The sequence below is a fragment of the Ciconia boyciana genome, chromosome 10 (genome assembly GCF_034638445.1).
Source record: "Ciconia boyciana chromosome 10, ASM3463844v1, whole genome shotgun sequence".
Classification (NCBI taxonomy): domain Eukaryota; kingdom Metazoa; phylum Chordata; class Aves; order Ciconiiformes; family Ciconiidae; genus Ciconia; species Ciconia boyciana.
Genome location: NC_132943.1, coordinates 31,348,330 through 31,365,473, shown reverse-complemented (window position 1 = coordinate 31,365,473; position 17,144 = coordinate 31,348,330). Strand labels below are relative to the sequence as shown.

Below are 17,144 nucleotides of genomic sequence, written 5' to 3'. Positions count from 1 at the left end.
TTTCTTAATATATAACCCCCAGCCAGTGCTCAGCATTTTAACAGTTATAATTCCGTATTTATTAGAATAAACCAGACTGATCTATATGACTCAGTCACCAGATTATCACTAGCAATCCAACTAGATAAAAGGATCTGTCAGCTCTTTTGTAACCATCTCTGTGAAAATGCTATTTTTGCATCTTCTTAGAAAACTAATCAATGAATCATGTTCATCCTTCCTGAAAGACAGCACTCCTACTGCACAATATTAATCCCAGCAACCCCACTATTAGAGGCAAACCACCATCAGAAAAACCTGTGATTTTCCAACACTCTAAGTCACATTTTCAGATATTCACAACAGAAATTTGATAAATTGATACAGTTCTAATAGATGAAACCATCACTAGAGAGCCGACAAATTTCAGGTATCAGACATTAATTTTTTTTTCCAATTTAGCTTCAGTGTTAGAAGTGTAATTAAAAAGAAGTCTACCTATTTTTACTCAGAAATACATCTTTTGAAAGATAACAAGTATCTGAAAGCAAACCTAAAATTGACTATGTTGCCTTGTAATGTTGTATGAAAAGTTACTTACTAGTATAGTAAGGATTTGCATCAGACTCTCACAATCAGTCAACAATAACTTTGAAACATAACCAAAAATAAGCACGTATGCAACAGCCTACAGCTGGAAGATTGCATTAAAAAAAAAAAAAAACAAAAAACCAACAAACAGAAAACCCAAGGATGCAACTCCACATAGCACTTTTTCACTAGGATGGTTGACAGAACAAGACATTTACAGACAGATACTCTCACTAGAGTTTAATCAGCTGATCAGAATGTAACAGTGTGATTAAAAAGTTGATAGGAGCCAAAATCTCCTTGCCCTCAAACGTAAGCAGGACCACAACTAAAGCGTCATCAAGCTTTGCCTCCTAAGAGTAGTGACATAAACCTCCAAGGACAGCGCATACAATGATGGGTACTTCTAACGCAGGAAGGAACTCTGGAGCACGCTGAAGGTCACACCAGCCACCACGCTTGCAGTCACAGCCACCATTCGCAGCCAGTCTAGCGTCCGAGTGCAATCTAAGCACGTACTTTGAAGGGATAAAGCTTAACATAATATCCATCTACGTTACCACCGTGAAAAGAGTTCTGTCAGCCACAACACCAGAAAGGAAGAGGAATTCTTTATTTGCCTCCCCTCCCCGGGCGGGTACGCCACGCGGGACAGCACAGCTTCCCGGCGCCGCGCGGCCGGCCGCGGGCCAGGACACCGCCTCACGCGCAGACCCCGTGCTCCTGCGCCAACCAACCGCACGGAAGCCGCCGCACGCCCACCGCGGCCCGCTGCGCCTCAGCAGCCTGCGCCAGGCACAGCGGGTGTCCCAGGGGAGCCTGGGTGGTGCCGCGGCTCAGCGGGAAACGGCCCCAAGGCGGAGAGGAGGGAGGACGCGGCCCTGAAGGGGTTAACGCGGGGGGGGGCAGAGAGGGGGGAGCTCGCTAAACTGCCCCTGAGGCGACAGAGCTACCCCGAATCAGCGCCGAGCACCTCTTACCCGCCCCGCGCTTCCTCCGGTACTCTCTCCTCCTCCCCAACGCCGCCCGAAGCCGACGGGCGACAAACCCTCGCGCAATAAAGCGGCGACTTGAGGAAGGACCCCGATGGCTTCCGCCCGGCTCCCGCCCCAGAACTACAGCCCCCGGCTCGCCGCGCGGCCTGCAGGGGCCGCCCGCCGGCGCAAACGGCAAGCCCCACAATGCGCCGGGCCGCCTGGTGCGGGCGGCCCCCGCCACCCCCTGCGGCTCCGCAGGGGCTGGGAGCGGGGCGGGGTTCCGGGCTGGCGGCTCGGCTCGGCGGTCGCGCCGGCCCCTGACCCTGACCTCAGGCGGCGGCGGGTAGGAGCGGGCGCTGCCGCCCTGCAGGGCTTCCCGGCCGCGGCGGGGACGCCGGGGCTCCGGGCCGGCCGCGCCCTCAGCCCCGCTGCAGGGGAAGTCGGGCGGGCCGGAGAGGGGGGAGCGGCGCACGCCGAGCTCGGGAGGCGGCTGCGGGGAGCGGCGCCGGGGCCGCCGCGCTGGCAGGGGCGCAGCCCTGTCCCGGCCGCCGCGGGGGGCTGGAGGCAGGCGGGGGCGGCGTTAAACCGCCGCCTGGCGCGGGAGGAGGCGGGCGCGCCGCAGGGAAGGCAAGGTACGAGTTTAACGGAGCGAGTGGGGAGCTCTCCTGGGAGAGCCTCCGGGGCATCATTTTCTCACGTTCCGCTCCTTTTGTCACAGACGGATCACTTACCTCGAGCTACGCGACCGAGAGCTGCCTCCGTCACTCCAAACACTGAAGTAAGAGCTGCAGCCCAGCGTCAGCAGAACCAGAGTAACGTGCGTTGGCGGTACCTGGGCTTTGGGCTCCAGAGCCTCCGCAGTCCCCCGGCTCACAGGCACGTTTTTCTTTCTCCCCTGCATTGCTCGCTGCATCTGAAGCTTTGGCCAAGCTATGATGAATGTGTCAGTTCAGCTGTGCAATGCTGTCACTATCCACAGTACAGAAAAAAAGCCTGCGATACAGAAAGAAAAATGTGGAAACAAGGAAAAGGTTTATGTAGGGACATAATCCAAAACCGTATTGAAAATTAAAGCAATGTTAAACTACATAAGAAAAACAAAAATAAAAATTTTACAAATGTAATGTTATCTGAACAAATGTGGATCGTGGACCTTTCTGCTGGCTGGCTATACCCCTGTGAACAAATTCTACAATGATCTTACTTTAGTGTATCATAGTTATTAAGACTTTATTCTTCAGCTTAGCTTTTGTGGTTTCATATTCTGAGCAACAGAATAAATTATCTTGTATAATGGAATGAGGTGTCTTCTTTCCAGGCAGGAGAAGGATGCTGTAGCCATTGCAGTGCTGGCCAGTATCTTGAAGCACCTGCATTCTTTTTTCCTACTCTGCCACAGACTTCCTCAGTGAAGTTGGGTAAGTCAAGCCCTGATCCTCTGAAGGCACCAAATACCTACTAAAGATCTCCTTTTGTTTCCATTTTTCATCTTTAATAAGGAATTACAGTATTTATTTAGTTCAAGCAGATTTTCAGGGTAAAAATATTAAGGATTAGGAGTGGCTTGGATATTTGGCAGTGGATGAGGGGGTGGTAGCTTGTCAACTTTTCAGGAGTATTGCCCTGATTAAAGAGCATACATAATTTAAATGCAGGATATAATCAAGCTTAGCTCCTTGATAAACAAAACAATCAGTTTCCGATACAGTACTTCACCTTTTTAAAGTTAACTTTCAAGCAACAATTACATATGAACGTGGAACTACCTCCTGTAGCTGACTTTGTCAGCCACCAAGTAGGATTCGTCATGGTAGAAGGCTTGCTTGTAGATAAAGTAAATTAGCTAGTCCCACTCTACACTTCAGAAGCTTTGATATGCTTATTAGAAATAGTCATCTCTCTCTCCTCACTGCCTAATCTTTCAAAGCATCAGACAGAAAGTAAGTCTGCTGGAGGACTTACTTTCAGAGTGGCTACTCTGATCTGTGAGGGAGTTTGAATGCTGATTCTGTAGCCTAAGTAAAGTGAAAATTATCTGAGTTGGTTCCCCTCTTTTTTTTTTTTTTTTTTTTACTCAAGTCCCTTACAATAGTATTTCCTCTTGTGAAATGTAAAGTGCAATTGCTTCTGGCTTGCTTTTTTTGTGAGCTAGTTCAGCTGCACACAGCTGAGCTGAGATCTGACTAGCACAGCTGTGCTCCTTTAAAACAACATATTTTTTTTTCATACAAACTGCCAAATTCATGAATCCGTTCTTTTTTACTTTCTGCTCTTATGCAGTTAACCTGCAATTAAATTGTTTGTTCAAAAGTGGTAATAAGATCTCTAAACCCATGAATCAAAAATGAAAACTTGAGTTGGAATATATATTGCATATCCTCAGTAAGGAGTTTGAAATCCATATGATGCTTAAAGGCTCAATAGAAGCAAGCTTTCCCAGACCTGTAGTTTTGGGGGTTTGTGTGTGTGTTAACTGAGAGGAATGCCTCACAGTTGTGATTAGAGAGACTTATTTATCACAGGTTTATGTATGATCTTACATTGCTAGTTTCTTTTTTCTAGGATAAATGGGTGTGTATGACTTTTCCCCTGATGTAAAGCGGTTCCATGTCTTGTTTGGTAAGTTTGTGTTTAAAAATCTTTGGCAGTTGTACCTTGTTACCCAGTCATACCTTAATGTGAAAAAGTTCTGGTGAAATGTCTTGCTTGAGGGGATTTCCACAGTGCTGAGATGCTTAAACTTTCTTGTATCAGCTTTTGGTGAAGGAGACTGTTTAGTATCTCTTCTGTCTAGGTCTGTTTCTTAACCTCTTGCTTGACTGACTTCAGAAAACTTTCTGAACTCCTGCTTATAGGGGCTACTTTTGATGTTTTCCCACTGCCACGTTTAATAAATTGCAGCAACTCCACTAACACTCGTTTCTGTTCTCAAGGACTGTTCCTGTATTCTTCGTACACCAGTTGAATCAATCAGACCAGAAGAGCTGTCTCAGAGCAGCATCCATGAATGCCTGGTAAGAAGAAAATAGAAACATTAACTGGCAATGTTATTTTAATATGCACCAGCTTTGTATTTAATCTCATTAGGGGGTACTTCTTAAAATGTTAACAGCAAAAATAACCAGAGTACTTTGGGGCTTCCACGTCGGAAGAAGACTATAAGTGACTAAGTGACTATAGGTGACTACTCTTAATCTTGTACCAAGTTAAAAACAAAACACACACACACACACACACACAAAAAAATCAGTAGCTCATAAAATTAAGTCTCAGTGTAACGGTAAAAGCACCAGCTTGAATGTTCTGACTTGAGTACTTGATCTTAGCATTCTAATTAATGATATTTCTATGTTAATTTTAAACATGTACATTTTTAAAAATTACATAGTAATTTTGAGAACTGTTTTTCCTCACTGTTAGGCTGATTCTGATCTAGCCTGGATTCCCCCATCTATCGGAAGGAATGAAATGGTATTTTGCTCTTCTAATGTCTCTCACTATGAACTCCAGCTGGAAATAGGTAACATAAGTGTACCTTAAAATATTTCTTGTTCCTGCAGATGCATGCTCTCAATAGGTTATTACTAACTGCAGTAAATACTAGGTTTGGAAAATGTATTATCAGCTGACTAGAACTATTCTTGTGTCTCCTTAGTTGAGAAAAGTGCAGAACATTGCTCATGTTTCAGTAATCACTTATTTTAAGATATAAGACAAAACAGCAATTACCTGAATTTTGTTTCTTGAGGCTTGTGCATGTTGGTTTTCTAAATCTGTGGTATGTGGACAATACAGCATTAAGTAACATCATGTCTTGTCACTTGGCTACTCGAGTTGATTGTCCTAAGGATGGCTGCCCTGAATCCTACTGTGCATGCATATGTTTATGTGAATATGCATGCTAAGTGGCGTTCATTTAGATGTATAATTGATACTGACAAAGTTTAAACATTTTTAGTTGTTCTAAAAATAGCAGAGCCATCCTTTAACTAATTTGCTGCATATATTTTGCTGCAACTACTTACGTTCTTGACATTCTTAAAGAAAAGGTCATGCTGCTATCAATTGCAATTTTAGAACTGTAAAATTATCTCTAAATATGAAGGAAATTGTGGTGGATTATTATATTTTCCAATGTTAAGGTAGCCACTTCTGGTTTCAGGAAGGAGGTTCAACAACTTAACTTCAGTCTACCTTGCACGGCATACACCTACAGGCATGCAAGTTGCTGTAAGGATTACAGACCTAGAAAACTGCTCTGAAGAGCATCTGAAAGCCTTACAGGTAAAGCAACAACATTTCTGCACGTCTCATGAGGATAGTGATGAATACATGTGAGGTTACTAAACAGAGGTAGCCTTTGCATTTGTACTGGGTCATTTCAGTCAAGTTTTTCCTTCAAAGGAGTAGAATATAAACACAAAGCATATGTAAATTTGAGAGTTGCTTTCTGAAGAAAACAGTTGACAAGTGTTATAAATACTTCTGTAATTGTACAACTTTTTCTTTGAAACACGTTCTGTACTCTGTATTTAACACTAAAACTTCAGACTATGAGCAAACTAGATTTACTTCAGACAAATGCAATTATAGGCAAGTTATTTACATTTCTATTGCAGGCTATGCACATCACCTGCAACTTTGTATAAATGCACACAGGGAACAGTTCTTTCTACTGATCACTGATGTAGTTAATGCTCTTACTAAGACTGTTGTCTTGTGGTTAACACATCCACTTTCATTTAATTCCATAGAATGAGGTGGTTTTATCCCACTTCTTCCAGCATCCTAACGTAATGACGCTTTGGACAGTGTTTACAGCTGGTAGTTGGCTTTGGGTCATCTCCCCATTCATGGCCTATGGTAAGAACTGTTAACTGCAATTTTGGAACTGGAAAAAGCTGATACAATTTGGACCACATAGTCCACGAGAGGTTTTTCTTTAAGCATCTCCTGTCTTGTAGAAAAAGCAAACTTTCCCAACCCTTTTGTTTGGAGAAGTCTTCTGTACATAATCTTCCTCCCCAGTGAAGATTGGTATTTGAACTGCATTAAATTGCCCTTAGTCCTAACACCCATCATGTGAGGAATGATAACTGGGAGATGTATTTGACTTTATACAACTTTGAATTTTGCCAGCAGAAAACTTGTCGGGATTGAATACAGGTTTGGCATAGACTTTCAGTTAACAGAAGCATGACTTGAGTGTGATCTTTGCCTGATGGATGCATCAGTTGCATCCATGTAACTGTTCTTAACGCACCATAGTCAATATAAAGATGAGAATGCTGCTCCTGATTAATGTATGCAGTGAAGCAAGCATAGACAAATAGTTTAACAAGACTTGTTAGGCTTAGCTAGCTTTTTTTTCACTTCCAGGTTCAGCTAGACACCTGCTGAAGACCTACTTTCCTGAAGGAATGAGTGAGGCTTTGATAGGGAACATTCTGTTTGGTGCAATCAGAGGATTAAACTACATGCACCAGAATGGCTACATTCACAGGTAGGAGAATGTCAATAGGTAAGAATCAGATTACAGCATCCAGTTTATTAAGAATTTAGTTTCACTTCAAAACTCATTTTCAGCTTAAATGTCGTCTCCTTCCTTTTCCTATATACCTTCTTACATAAGACAGTGCAGAAGCAATTTTTTTCAATAATACAGCAGAACCGAGTTTGGAGAAGCTTAACAAGAATGGTATTCATACATTATTTAAAGCCAATTGTTACAGGGATTATACATCTGTCTGGCTTTGTCTCTTTGAAGCGGGAGAATCAGAGTTGTAGAAAAGACTTCCTTACTTTACACCCTTTGCAGGGAAGGAGGGGCCTTCTCCAGTTTCTGTTTCTGACAGTTTTTTCTTGCTGATCATCTCTCCTCTCTCTTGGCACTGTATTAAAAAGACAACTCGTACTGAGTGAAGAACTTCCATTAAAATAATCTGCTAAATAGAACGGCATGCTAACATCTCACTATAAGTTAATGAAATATGAAAGCCTTTCTACTCTAGTAGTGCTTTGAGTAATTCCTATAACTAAAATTTACCACTTTATGTTACAGGAATATTAAAGCTAGCCACATTCTGATTTCAGGGGATGGGCTGGTTTCTCTCTCTGGCTTAAACAACCTCTACAGTTTAGTTAAAAATGGACAAAAGTCAAAGGTGGTATATGATTTTCCCCAATTTAGTACATCCGTGCTTCCTTGGCTGAGTCCTGAACTACTGAGACAGGTTAGTATAAATTACACTTCATTTTTCCTATTCAAAGTTACTGGAAGTACTCAATTTTTAACTGAACTCTGCTTGTAGAAATGCAATGGAAGCTGTTGAACTGCAGCTTTTAAAAAGAGATAGATGTACTGAATTTGTAATTCTCCTAAAGAGAACCAGTTTTAAAGCTGTTGGTAAGGGAGTGGTGTACTAAGTCTTTTTACCTGACCTTCCTGGAAACTACTGCAGATCCTAAAACTTGTCTTCAGTACAACCATCAGATTTCTGAACAAAGCCTGAGGTTTCACAATTTAATTGCCTCAATCTGGTGTAGATTACAGGGTATTAGAACCTTGTCCCGAAACAGACACTTCTGTTTTTGTCAGCACTGCTCAATGGCATCAGTGATCCAATAGAGTTTTCTTTCTCTCACAGGATTTGTCTGGGTATAACATGAAGTCTGACATTTACAGTGTGGGAATTACAGCATGTGAATTAGCCAATGGACATGTTCCTTTTCAAGATATGCCTCGCACTCAGGTATGATGCTAAACACTATTTCTACTTCAAAACAGTCTGAGCTTTTTTTTTGGTTTTACTTAGAGAAACCACTGCTATTATTACTGAAATGGTAGCTGCTTTTTGTTATTTCAAATATGCATGCTTCTTCCTAGATCAAATAATCCTTCCATTCCTGGAGTTTCACAGTTTAGCCTGAATAGGTCCAGATAGCTGTAGGGCTCTTATATTGCTATTCCTTTCTACTAGATGCTGCTGCAAAAGCTGAAAGGTCCCACATACTGTCCTTGGGATATAAATACTTTTCCCCGTGGGGAATCCAGGATGAAGAATTCCCGATCAGGCGTTGATTCTGGAATTGGTGAGAGCATGACACGCACAATGACCAGTGAAAGACTACAACTTCCCTTTTCCAAAACATTTTCACCTGCTTTCCACAACTTGGTAGAACTTTGCTTGCAACAGGACCCTGAGAAAAGGTAACCTTCTGGTGAAAACTAATTTTCTGTCACCTCAATCTAAGACCAAGTATAGCCCACGATTTAGGATACAGTAATTAGTTGAATACTATTAAAGTCAGAATTTCAGACCTGAAGTACTATGCAAAACACTACACTTACCTTTGGTTTTGTAATTTAAGAATTATCTTGTCTGATAAAGGAACCATACTTTAAAAGTTGTTTGACCCCTGAATTTCTTGTAATATGAATGTACTTTGTAACAAGTAAAATTAATTTTAAACATGCACTTTGTCCAAGAAAAAAACAGAAATCTGAAGTGTATGTTTTCAGAACTATGTCTCTTCTGAATGAGGCATTAAATTCCTTGTCAAACAGAAAAGTGAAAAAGCCTTTAAAACCAGATTTCTTCAGTAGTGCCTTCACTACAAATTGAGGCATAGAATGTAGGAATTCTGTGCTGCTTTTCTCATGCTTCATATTTGTCCTGTGGATGGAAAAACCACAGGGCTTAAATTGATTTGTCAGTCTGGCCCATTTTCCAAAAGCAGTATTTTACTTGCCAAAACATAATTATATTGTTCATTTTATGATCCAGGCCATCAGCAAGCAGTTTGCTTTCGCATACGTTCTTCAAACAGGTGAGTTTACTACATTTTGTTAAATGACACAGCTATAACCTAACTAAGCCACAAAACATTAGAGTTGGATTACAAAATAATTAAGTTAGCTGGAGCCAAAAAACGTCCTGGAACAGCATATCTGCTTCAGACTACTTTTTAAAAAAAAAAAAAAATTGTATTGATAGAGTATAGGAAGCATAAGAGTAATCCATTTCCCCTTCGATAAAGTTCATTTAACTTAAGTCAGCCTAACTAATAAGAATAATGGTTAATATTCTTAATTTAAAGCAGAACTGCATAGATAATGTAATTAGTCTTGAAAGACTAATGCAACTTACTCTAGAGTGAGGAAAGTTAAACCCCTCATCCTGTTATTTTCAATATTGTAACATGCAAGAACATGGCTCTGATTTCACATGCTTTTAGTGAAGTCAGATGCAAGGTTATGTAGACTTTTATGTGCAGCCTGTTTTAACTTTTCTTCTTTCTAGATAAAAGAACAAACACAGAATTCACTACTGTCTCTATTACCACCTCCTATTCAAAATAACAGATCAGAGTTCTTGGCACTGCCCTCAACAGCAGTTGGGACTAAACTTGGACATAGTACTGCGAATCAAGATGATACAGACTGGGAATTCTAAATAAATACCAAACAATCATACCTCTCCTCTGCTTCAAAGAAGGAAAATGTGATTTGTATTTGCTGCTTTACTTTGTATGGTTAAAATACAATTAGACAATGTATACTTGAAAGTGCCATTGAAGTGGCCGTATTTCATTAACTACTTCCTCTGTTGGCATCATGAAGTGCTGTGTGCCTCACTTTCTGACCGTAAGGAAAACTGTATATAGAGAATGGCCGAATGCTTATCTCCCTCTTTCAAAATATTTCTTAACAAGAGCGTTCCTGCCGTAATCTTACTCTATACTGTATTTTCAGCTCATATTGCTGCAGTCCATGTGCCTTTCTGAATTCGGGCTTGGGTTTTGTCTGTGACCTTACTTAAACAACCTATTTGTCTTTTCGTTATCACCCAAATTATTTTAGTAAGGAGAAATCCTCCAAGTCTAAATTTGAAACTGCACAAATTAGTTGCTTATGCAAATAAATGTTTCTCTTTTCACACATCCCAAAAGGCATTTTTCTCACTTGATGTGCTGTCACACTTGCCAAGTTAGCTATGCATCATTTTTCATGCAGTTTTAATACTGCATGTTTCCCAAAGAAGTTAAGCTACTTGAAAGTGTGACTCATGCTCTTGCACTTGTCTACATTCTTAGTACAAATTTGTACTTTTGCATCTCCATTTATTGTGTCATTTTAGCAATTAATCTGAGGCCCTCTTACTATGCAAAGTAAGTCTCAAGTTATAACAGGTATGGGTTAATTTTGAAGACTCATATTAAATAATCTAAAGGTACTGTACATATTTTTATTTATGCGGTATTTCTGTTCACCATCAGAACTTAATGGAACCTAATACTGTTTTCTTAAAAGAACAGGCAACATACATTAAGCTTCACTGGCACTGCTGCTGGCAAACAAGCATCTTCTGCAAGCCACAGTTAAATTCCCATGGATAGATTCAGCCGTAGCAAGAACCTAATACACCCCCTAGGATCCTGGTGAATTCATCTGTTCTGAGTCAGATGAAAAACTGCCTTTCTTCTCCCTACAATTCAGTAACTTCTCATGTCTCATACTGTATCAGGCAACTCAAGCTGAACAAAAGCAGCTTCTTTTTTAAAAAGCTGCATATGCAAAAGTTGTGTCCCAAAGCCACTAGTACTTTACTGATGTAAGTTCTGACTGTAGTAAAAATGTATAAATATATATCAAATTGATATATTTTGTGTTGAAAATTTAAACAACATTCCACATTAAGTCTTCAAGTCTTCCATAGCTGAGCTGGTCTGCAACCAACCTTGAGAATACTACTACTTTGCCAGCAGCTTCACTACAAAGCCTTGAAGACCAAACGACCAAAACGCAAGCCTGAGACAGACATAAAATTCTAAATGACCACATTAAAGTATTAACAAAAAAGTTGATTGTAATCATTATGCTGTGAAGAGAGCTCTATATTTAAAAACCTAATAAGTGAAACTTAAGATCAAAAGCCTTTCAATAAACTTACCCTGTCTCCATTTATTTCTGTAATTCTTGTACTTCTATTTTCACCATAGTCCAGTCATACTAATAGCTTCTTGTTACTGCAGGAAAGAAGTTTCATATTTATGTCAGTCATTAGATAAGAAAATAGTTGTCTAAACTAGAAAATTACTCTATCGTAAAAATATTAATCACTTAATTATGCATTCTTAGAGAAGATACTATTTTCATGTGAATCCCATGTTCTTAACCACTACAAATTTTGACTGTTCTCAAATCAAATACGTTATATAGCATCTACAAGTAACTTTTGACTAATGGTACATGTAAAAACCAGGTCAAATAAGTGAGAACACACATGAAGTTGTACACATTTTAATTACAAACTTGAATAAACATTCATACTCTTCTAAAAAAAACCAAACTGCAGAAAATTTCAGGCAGCTTAACTGCTAGTATCTACAAGCTTCTCTTGAAACAACAGCGCTGTGCACTCTCTATAAAAATGAACTTGAATGCTAATAACAAAGTCAGTATAAATTGATTTAAACAACCATGTGTTCCAGTGGAGTTACTTCACTGCTGTCTCTTTCTCTGGAAAAAAAATAAAATTACTTATTTCTAAATACTAGTCCAGCTTCTATACTGACATAACTTTTAGAAAACTAAATAGAGTTTTGTAAGTTAAAAAGCTCATAAGTCTTTACAGTTAGAACTATTGCTTTTCAACAACTACAGTATTTTCAAAGAAGCAATTAAGAGGCATTGTGACTTCTAGTAATTCTTAAAATAACCAGAAATACGTGTAACTAGTCCCTGGATTATGTTTGCTGAAAAGTTTGCTGCAGTTTTTTGCTCATTAACTGTGATACTTTTTGTTAAGGAATAATGCAAAATAAATACCAGTTAACAAAAAAAATGTATAATCATCATATTGTTAAGGAGGTTTCAACTACCTGTCACTGAAAACAAGTTCTTGGAAACAACTGTGTTCTACTGAAAAATCTGAAGTTTTTGCATACAGTTAGTGTTTTCAAAATCTGAGATTCATGTTCTGTATTGTTAAGATTGAAGTTGCAGAGACTTTCTATTCCAAGCTGACATACTTCTAAGCACAATAATTTTTCTCTTCTTTTTCGAGCACTAGTTTACTGACTTTTACTCATACCAATGATGTATGTTACCAGTATATGAACTAGAACTGAACTTTGACTTGAAATTTTCAAGTATCTTACATTTAGGCTCAATGTGAGGTACTTTCAAAGGGGCTTATAAAACTTGTATACATTTGCAAAATCTCATGGCCACTGAAACAGAAATTTATAGCTTCGTTACTTTTGCAATACTTGTGAAAACAACACAAGTTGGTTTTGTTGCCACCTTTCTTTGTGCTAGCATTTAACACTACATAAAATAATGAAATACCTGTAATGATACAAAACTTACGTTAACATTATCCTGAATAGATGCTCAGTGCTGTTGAGTGTCTTACTGTCTTGGTCTGGTACCGCAGTGTGTGAATGACTGAATGGATCAACACAGGAAAAAGTGTGATTTACTCAGAATCAACTTGATCTGCTAGATGAACTACTCACTTTAAAGAGTCTCAATGCAATAAATATCCATTGAAGAGAGAACAATTTCTTCCACTTGATGCTATTAAGGAACAAAAGTAAATATTAAAAAAAATTACCGAGTTTTACCTTGCCTCTCTCTTTTCCCTACCCCCTCCTTCTCCTCTAGTGCTGTGAAAACAGTTTTTAGCCTAGAGGATAGGTGATACAATGAGAAAGCATTTGAAAACCATTGTTCTGAATGTCTCTGACATGACGCAGATACCTAAGTACGTGACTTATGTACCCTGTCTTTAATGCTAGTAAGTAGCTTTGCTAAAGTATATTGGGTTGTCTAATAAACCTCTAAAACAACTAAGCTAGCTGTAATGACCTGTCTTGATGATGGTCATCCCTATCCTGTATGAATGACGAAAACCTATTAAAATTCAGAGATACTACACAACACATCCAGTGAGACAGCCCTCAAAAGACTATGAGTAAGAACCATACTATGAAATAAAGCTATTTGATGTAACAGACGAGTAAAGACTTAAGGATTTAAAAAAGAAAGCACTGAAAAATTGAGGTGGTCTACTAATAACCAGCTAGCAGAATAACATTTGGTATTTAACATAATTAAACCTATCCAGAAACTTGAGATAGGATGAAGGAAAGAATATTAGGTTTAAACAGGTTCCTGAGGAAACCTCCATTATTCCCAAACAAAACCAAGTGATTCTACTCCATAAATTAGTTACATAAATGTACATTACTAATCCAAAAGTCCCATGAAGTTCCTGAAAAATGCCGAAAAAGCCTGTAAGAAATTAGCTGCAATTGAATGGTGGTTTTATTTTTAGGTATGATTACAGAATATGCCATTACTACTGGATTTACCCACAAATCCAGATTCATGGAATCTATATTTGTCCTATCATGAAATCCACCTGCAATAGAGGAGACCACTAAGAGAGGCTGAAATCTTGCCTAACAGTCTTAACAGGGCTCTCAAAGTTTAGGTTATGGCAAAACAAATTGACACACTAGTAATAAAGTAAGAAGTAAAGGAATATTACATCAAAAATCCTAGGAAAGAAATCTGTGAACCTTCAGAGTGGCTGCTTTTGCTCACTGTAGCTGTAATACTGTAGTTAATGTTGATTAACCACATTAGAAAACATCCACTTGAAAATATTTCCTTTTTTTTTAAATACTACAGATTTTTTCCTTTCCCCCACTGTCACATTTCTGAAATACAAGAGATTGTTGTTATCCTGCTAGCAGAAACACATTTCCCATCAAGGTAATTTTTTCTTGCAATGGTCTGGTCTATTTGGCTAATCCACTAGCCTATCACATCAATTAGTTACAATTCTGATTAAGATTGCACAGTGTGCAACACCTTATTTTGTAAATGACCAAAGCCAGAAAAGCTATATAACACCTGTTACCAAATCCAAAGGTCCACTGCAATGTGGAAACACATTTAATGTTGGTTAACACAGTACTTAAAGATGCAATAAGGATATTGCAATAACATTATTATTACTACTACTACTTCTTTGTATTTTTTTTTTCATTACAACCTGGGAACATTATATTCCCAAGTGAGATTCCATAAAAGATTTCCTTGCCCTCTCACTTTTCTTTGGAAAGGCATTCTGGATTCACTTGTCATTTTGGGGTGTCACAATTTCCAGTAATAAATCTTGGAGAATTTCACAGAATTCACCCTTTTCTTAGGATTGATTTCCATTTGCTCTTCTTGAATGTTTTGATTCTCAAACTTCAAGCTGGTAGTATTTCCTGTAACTTTACTAATAGAGGAATCCAGCAATGCAATGTAAGAATTTACAGACTGTACTCTGGACGTCTCTTTAGCTAACCTACAAATATGGGGAACCAGTACAGGGTCTTACAGAATGCAGTGGCTGACATTTTCTCCCGGAGCTCCTCCTAAATCACGTAGAGCAGTCTCTGTTGTTTTTGGAAGATTCCGATATATGTCCATGTTTGTATCTTCTCTGCTTACATACTTCTGAAGGTATGTTAAGCTAATTTGAGCCTTGAAAAATTTTTAAAGGATGGCAGCCAAAACATCACATTTTTTCTTGATTTTATCAATAAAAAAGAATATTCAGACTTCACATTCAGTGACAATGTATGTATGCCCAAACGTATTGGCTCTAAAATACTTTATCTAGAACCTATTGCCCTCTATCTGTCCCCTTCTTGATATATCTCCTAACTTACTAATCAATCAGGTTTATTCTTATTAGTAGTAGTAATAAAATGTAACGTACTAACACACAATAAGGATAGGAAATACATTATTAACAGATTTTACAGGATTCCTGTGAAGCCATTACAATATTTATAACAGCTACACACTCACAAGAAGAGGCATAAGTTAGCGCATTTTGTTTGATGGTCTCAGTCACCACTGCCCATGACTTTAGCAACTCTTTTATCCACTTAATTCGACCTACCTCCAGAATGTAAAGGGAAGACAAACAATTCTAACATGATAGTTCAGAGCAGAAAGCAAACAGTGTCACATGGGATGAAAATTATAGGGAAAATCTACAGAAGAATCAACTGAACAATTTGTCCTGAACAAGACTGATATCTCATCCCTTCAAAATTGTAATCGATGATGTTTACAATGAGGAGGGGGAAAAAAGGCTAATTGCACCAGACATGTAGAAGCAATATTTGAATCAAGAAAAAATTGCAAACTACGGTTAGCAGCAACATCTAGTCAGCAGTAAGAGTCATGAAACAAAAAACTGAAAGAAGCACTCACAATTCAAGTGACATGGTGTAATTAAAAAAACTTAGGCATGTTTTCAGACAAGTTCATCTTTGCTAGTGGAATTTCCTGATACACATAATAAGAATACTGTAAGCAGAAAGCAAGGAACAGAGGCATTGCTGGCAGGATGCACAGGTTTTCCTCTGTTTTGTCAAAATTTACTCTACATGACATATGGGTCAAGAGTATCAATGCTGAGTTTATCTACTACAGTTTATTAAAAAAGCTTGTTTATTCTACATTCTGATATCAATTATCTTTCTAGTTCTCATACGTTTGATGTGGTCAATTAAAATAAAAGTATTCTTACAGGCAGATTTCCTTTTGCCCATGTGAAATCTGGAAAGCCACTTGTAGATGAGTTTTCTTTAAATGCTTTCATGGTTTGAGGTAGCTGTTGTTCTGCAGTAGCTGATGAAGCCATCACAGACTTGTTGAATTATTTATTTGGCTTGCTGTCATGCTCTTTTTCCTGCTCCGCTTTCTGCTTCAAGTTTTCCTTATTAGGGGAGAACACAGATGATTTTGAATCCTTGGACCCCACAGCATGTAATGTTGAAAGAGCTGGTTCAGCATACTTTCCACGTTTTTTCTTTACAACATCACTAGATTTCCTCAAACTAGTTTGTTTTTCCTTCTTAAGCTGTGTACTTGTTAATATTTGACCTAGATGTTGGTGGCATGGCACAGAGCATTTCTTAAGAGCCTTGCTACATTGCTTGTCTTTTGATTTCCAGTCAGGATCTCTTGACTTTTCTTTTTCCTCATGCTTGGCTTGTAAAAAGACATATTTTAACCAATTTGCTGGAAAGGAGAATCATGGCCTACGAGTGTATTCTGCTTGAATAATAGCATCACAAGCATTTAAAATGGAAGAAGAATTTACTGTTTCAGATATTTCTTCTTGCTCTTTTATCATGAGACTTTTGTTGTAACAATTTCAAAATCTTTTATTGACTGCTCTATTTCTTTTTTTGCCCTTTCTTTTTTCAGAAGTGGTTGTTAGTTGTTTTGAGGGTTTTTTGGTTTTTTGTGGGTTTTGGTTCGGGTTGTTTGTTTGTTGGGATGGGGGTTTTTTGTTTGTTTGCATTTTTTTTCCCCAAAAGTAAACTGTTCGTTTGTTTTTCACTGTGTAGGGTAACATCTATCAGTGGGTGTGGAAATTTATCCACAGGAAAACCTTGTTTGTTTTTTTTTCCTTGTCTCTCTTATCATTATCTGTCCGAGGCCTGTCTGTATGAATCTGAAAAGCCGTGCTCTCTTCCATTTTACTGAATACAGTACAGGAAATCAGTACA

General features: G+C 38.7%; 2 protein-coding genes across 10 annotated transcripts in view; one reads left to right on the top strand and one right to left on the bottom strand.

Annotated features, from left to right (window-relative positions):
* TRAK2 (trafficking kinesin protein 2) overlaps nucleotides 1–1,761 on the bottom strand; it is a 29,965-nt gene extending 28,204 nt beyond the window's left edge. For 5 of the 6 annotated variants that reach the window (XR_012044409.1, XM_072874914.1, XM_072874913.1 and 2 more), the window contains exon 1: nucleotides 1,551–1,761. The gene's annotated coding sequence lies outside the window, so the exon portion shown is untranslated. Of the gene's footprint in view, nucleotides 1–1,543 lie in introns of all 6 variants that reach the window. The other variant, XM_072874912.1, reaches the window with a different exon arrangement.
* STRADB (STE20 related adaptor beta) lies at nucleotides 1,747–11,514 on the top strand. Of its 4 annotated transcripts, none has more exons than XM_072874921.1 (14): nucleotides 1,747–1,890; nucleotides 2,266–2,427; nucleotides 2,870–2,965; nucleotides 4,110–4,166; nucleotides 4,481–4,561; nucleotides 4,968–5,067; nucleotides 5,710–5,831; nucleotides 6,302–6,410; nucleotides 6,927–7,050; nucleotides 7,738–7,780; nucleotides 8,195–8,299; nucleotides 8,528–8,757; nucleotides 9,335–9,377; nucleotides 9,851–11,514. In XM_072874921.1, exons 4-14 carry the CDS (start codon nucleotides 4,155–4,157, stop codon nucleotides 10,001–10,003), a joined length of 1,122 nt encoding a protein of 373 aa, XP_072731022.1. In that variant the 5' UTR covers nucleotides 1,747–1,890; nucleotides 2,266–2,427; nucleotides 2,870–2,965; nucleotides 4,110–4,154; the 3' UTR covers nucleotides 10,004–11,514. The 4 variants fall into 4 exon arrangements, with proteins under 4 accessions (XP_072731022.1, XP_072731021.1, XP_072731020.1 ...); XM_072874920.1 differs by having other exon boundaries at nucleotides 7,609–7,780; nucleotides 9,913–11,514; XM_072874919.1 differs by having other exon boundaries at nucleotides 7,609–7,780.
* Nucleotides 11,515–17,144: the final 5,630 nt, after the last annotated feature.

What these genes read in the sequence shown, in the direction of transcription:
- STRADB (XM_072874919.1), top strand. An exon ending in CAGAATGGCTACATTCACAG is followed by an intron (nt 7,051 to 7,608) that starts GTAGGAGAATGT and finishes TTTATGTTACAG; the next exon opens with GAATATTAAAGCTAGCCACA. An exon ending in CAACAGGACCCTGAGAAAAG is followed by an intron (nt 8,758 to 9,334) that starts GTAACCTTCTGG and finishes TTTATGATCCAG; the next exon opens with GCCATCAGCAAGCAGTTTGC.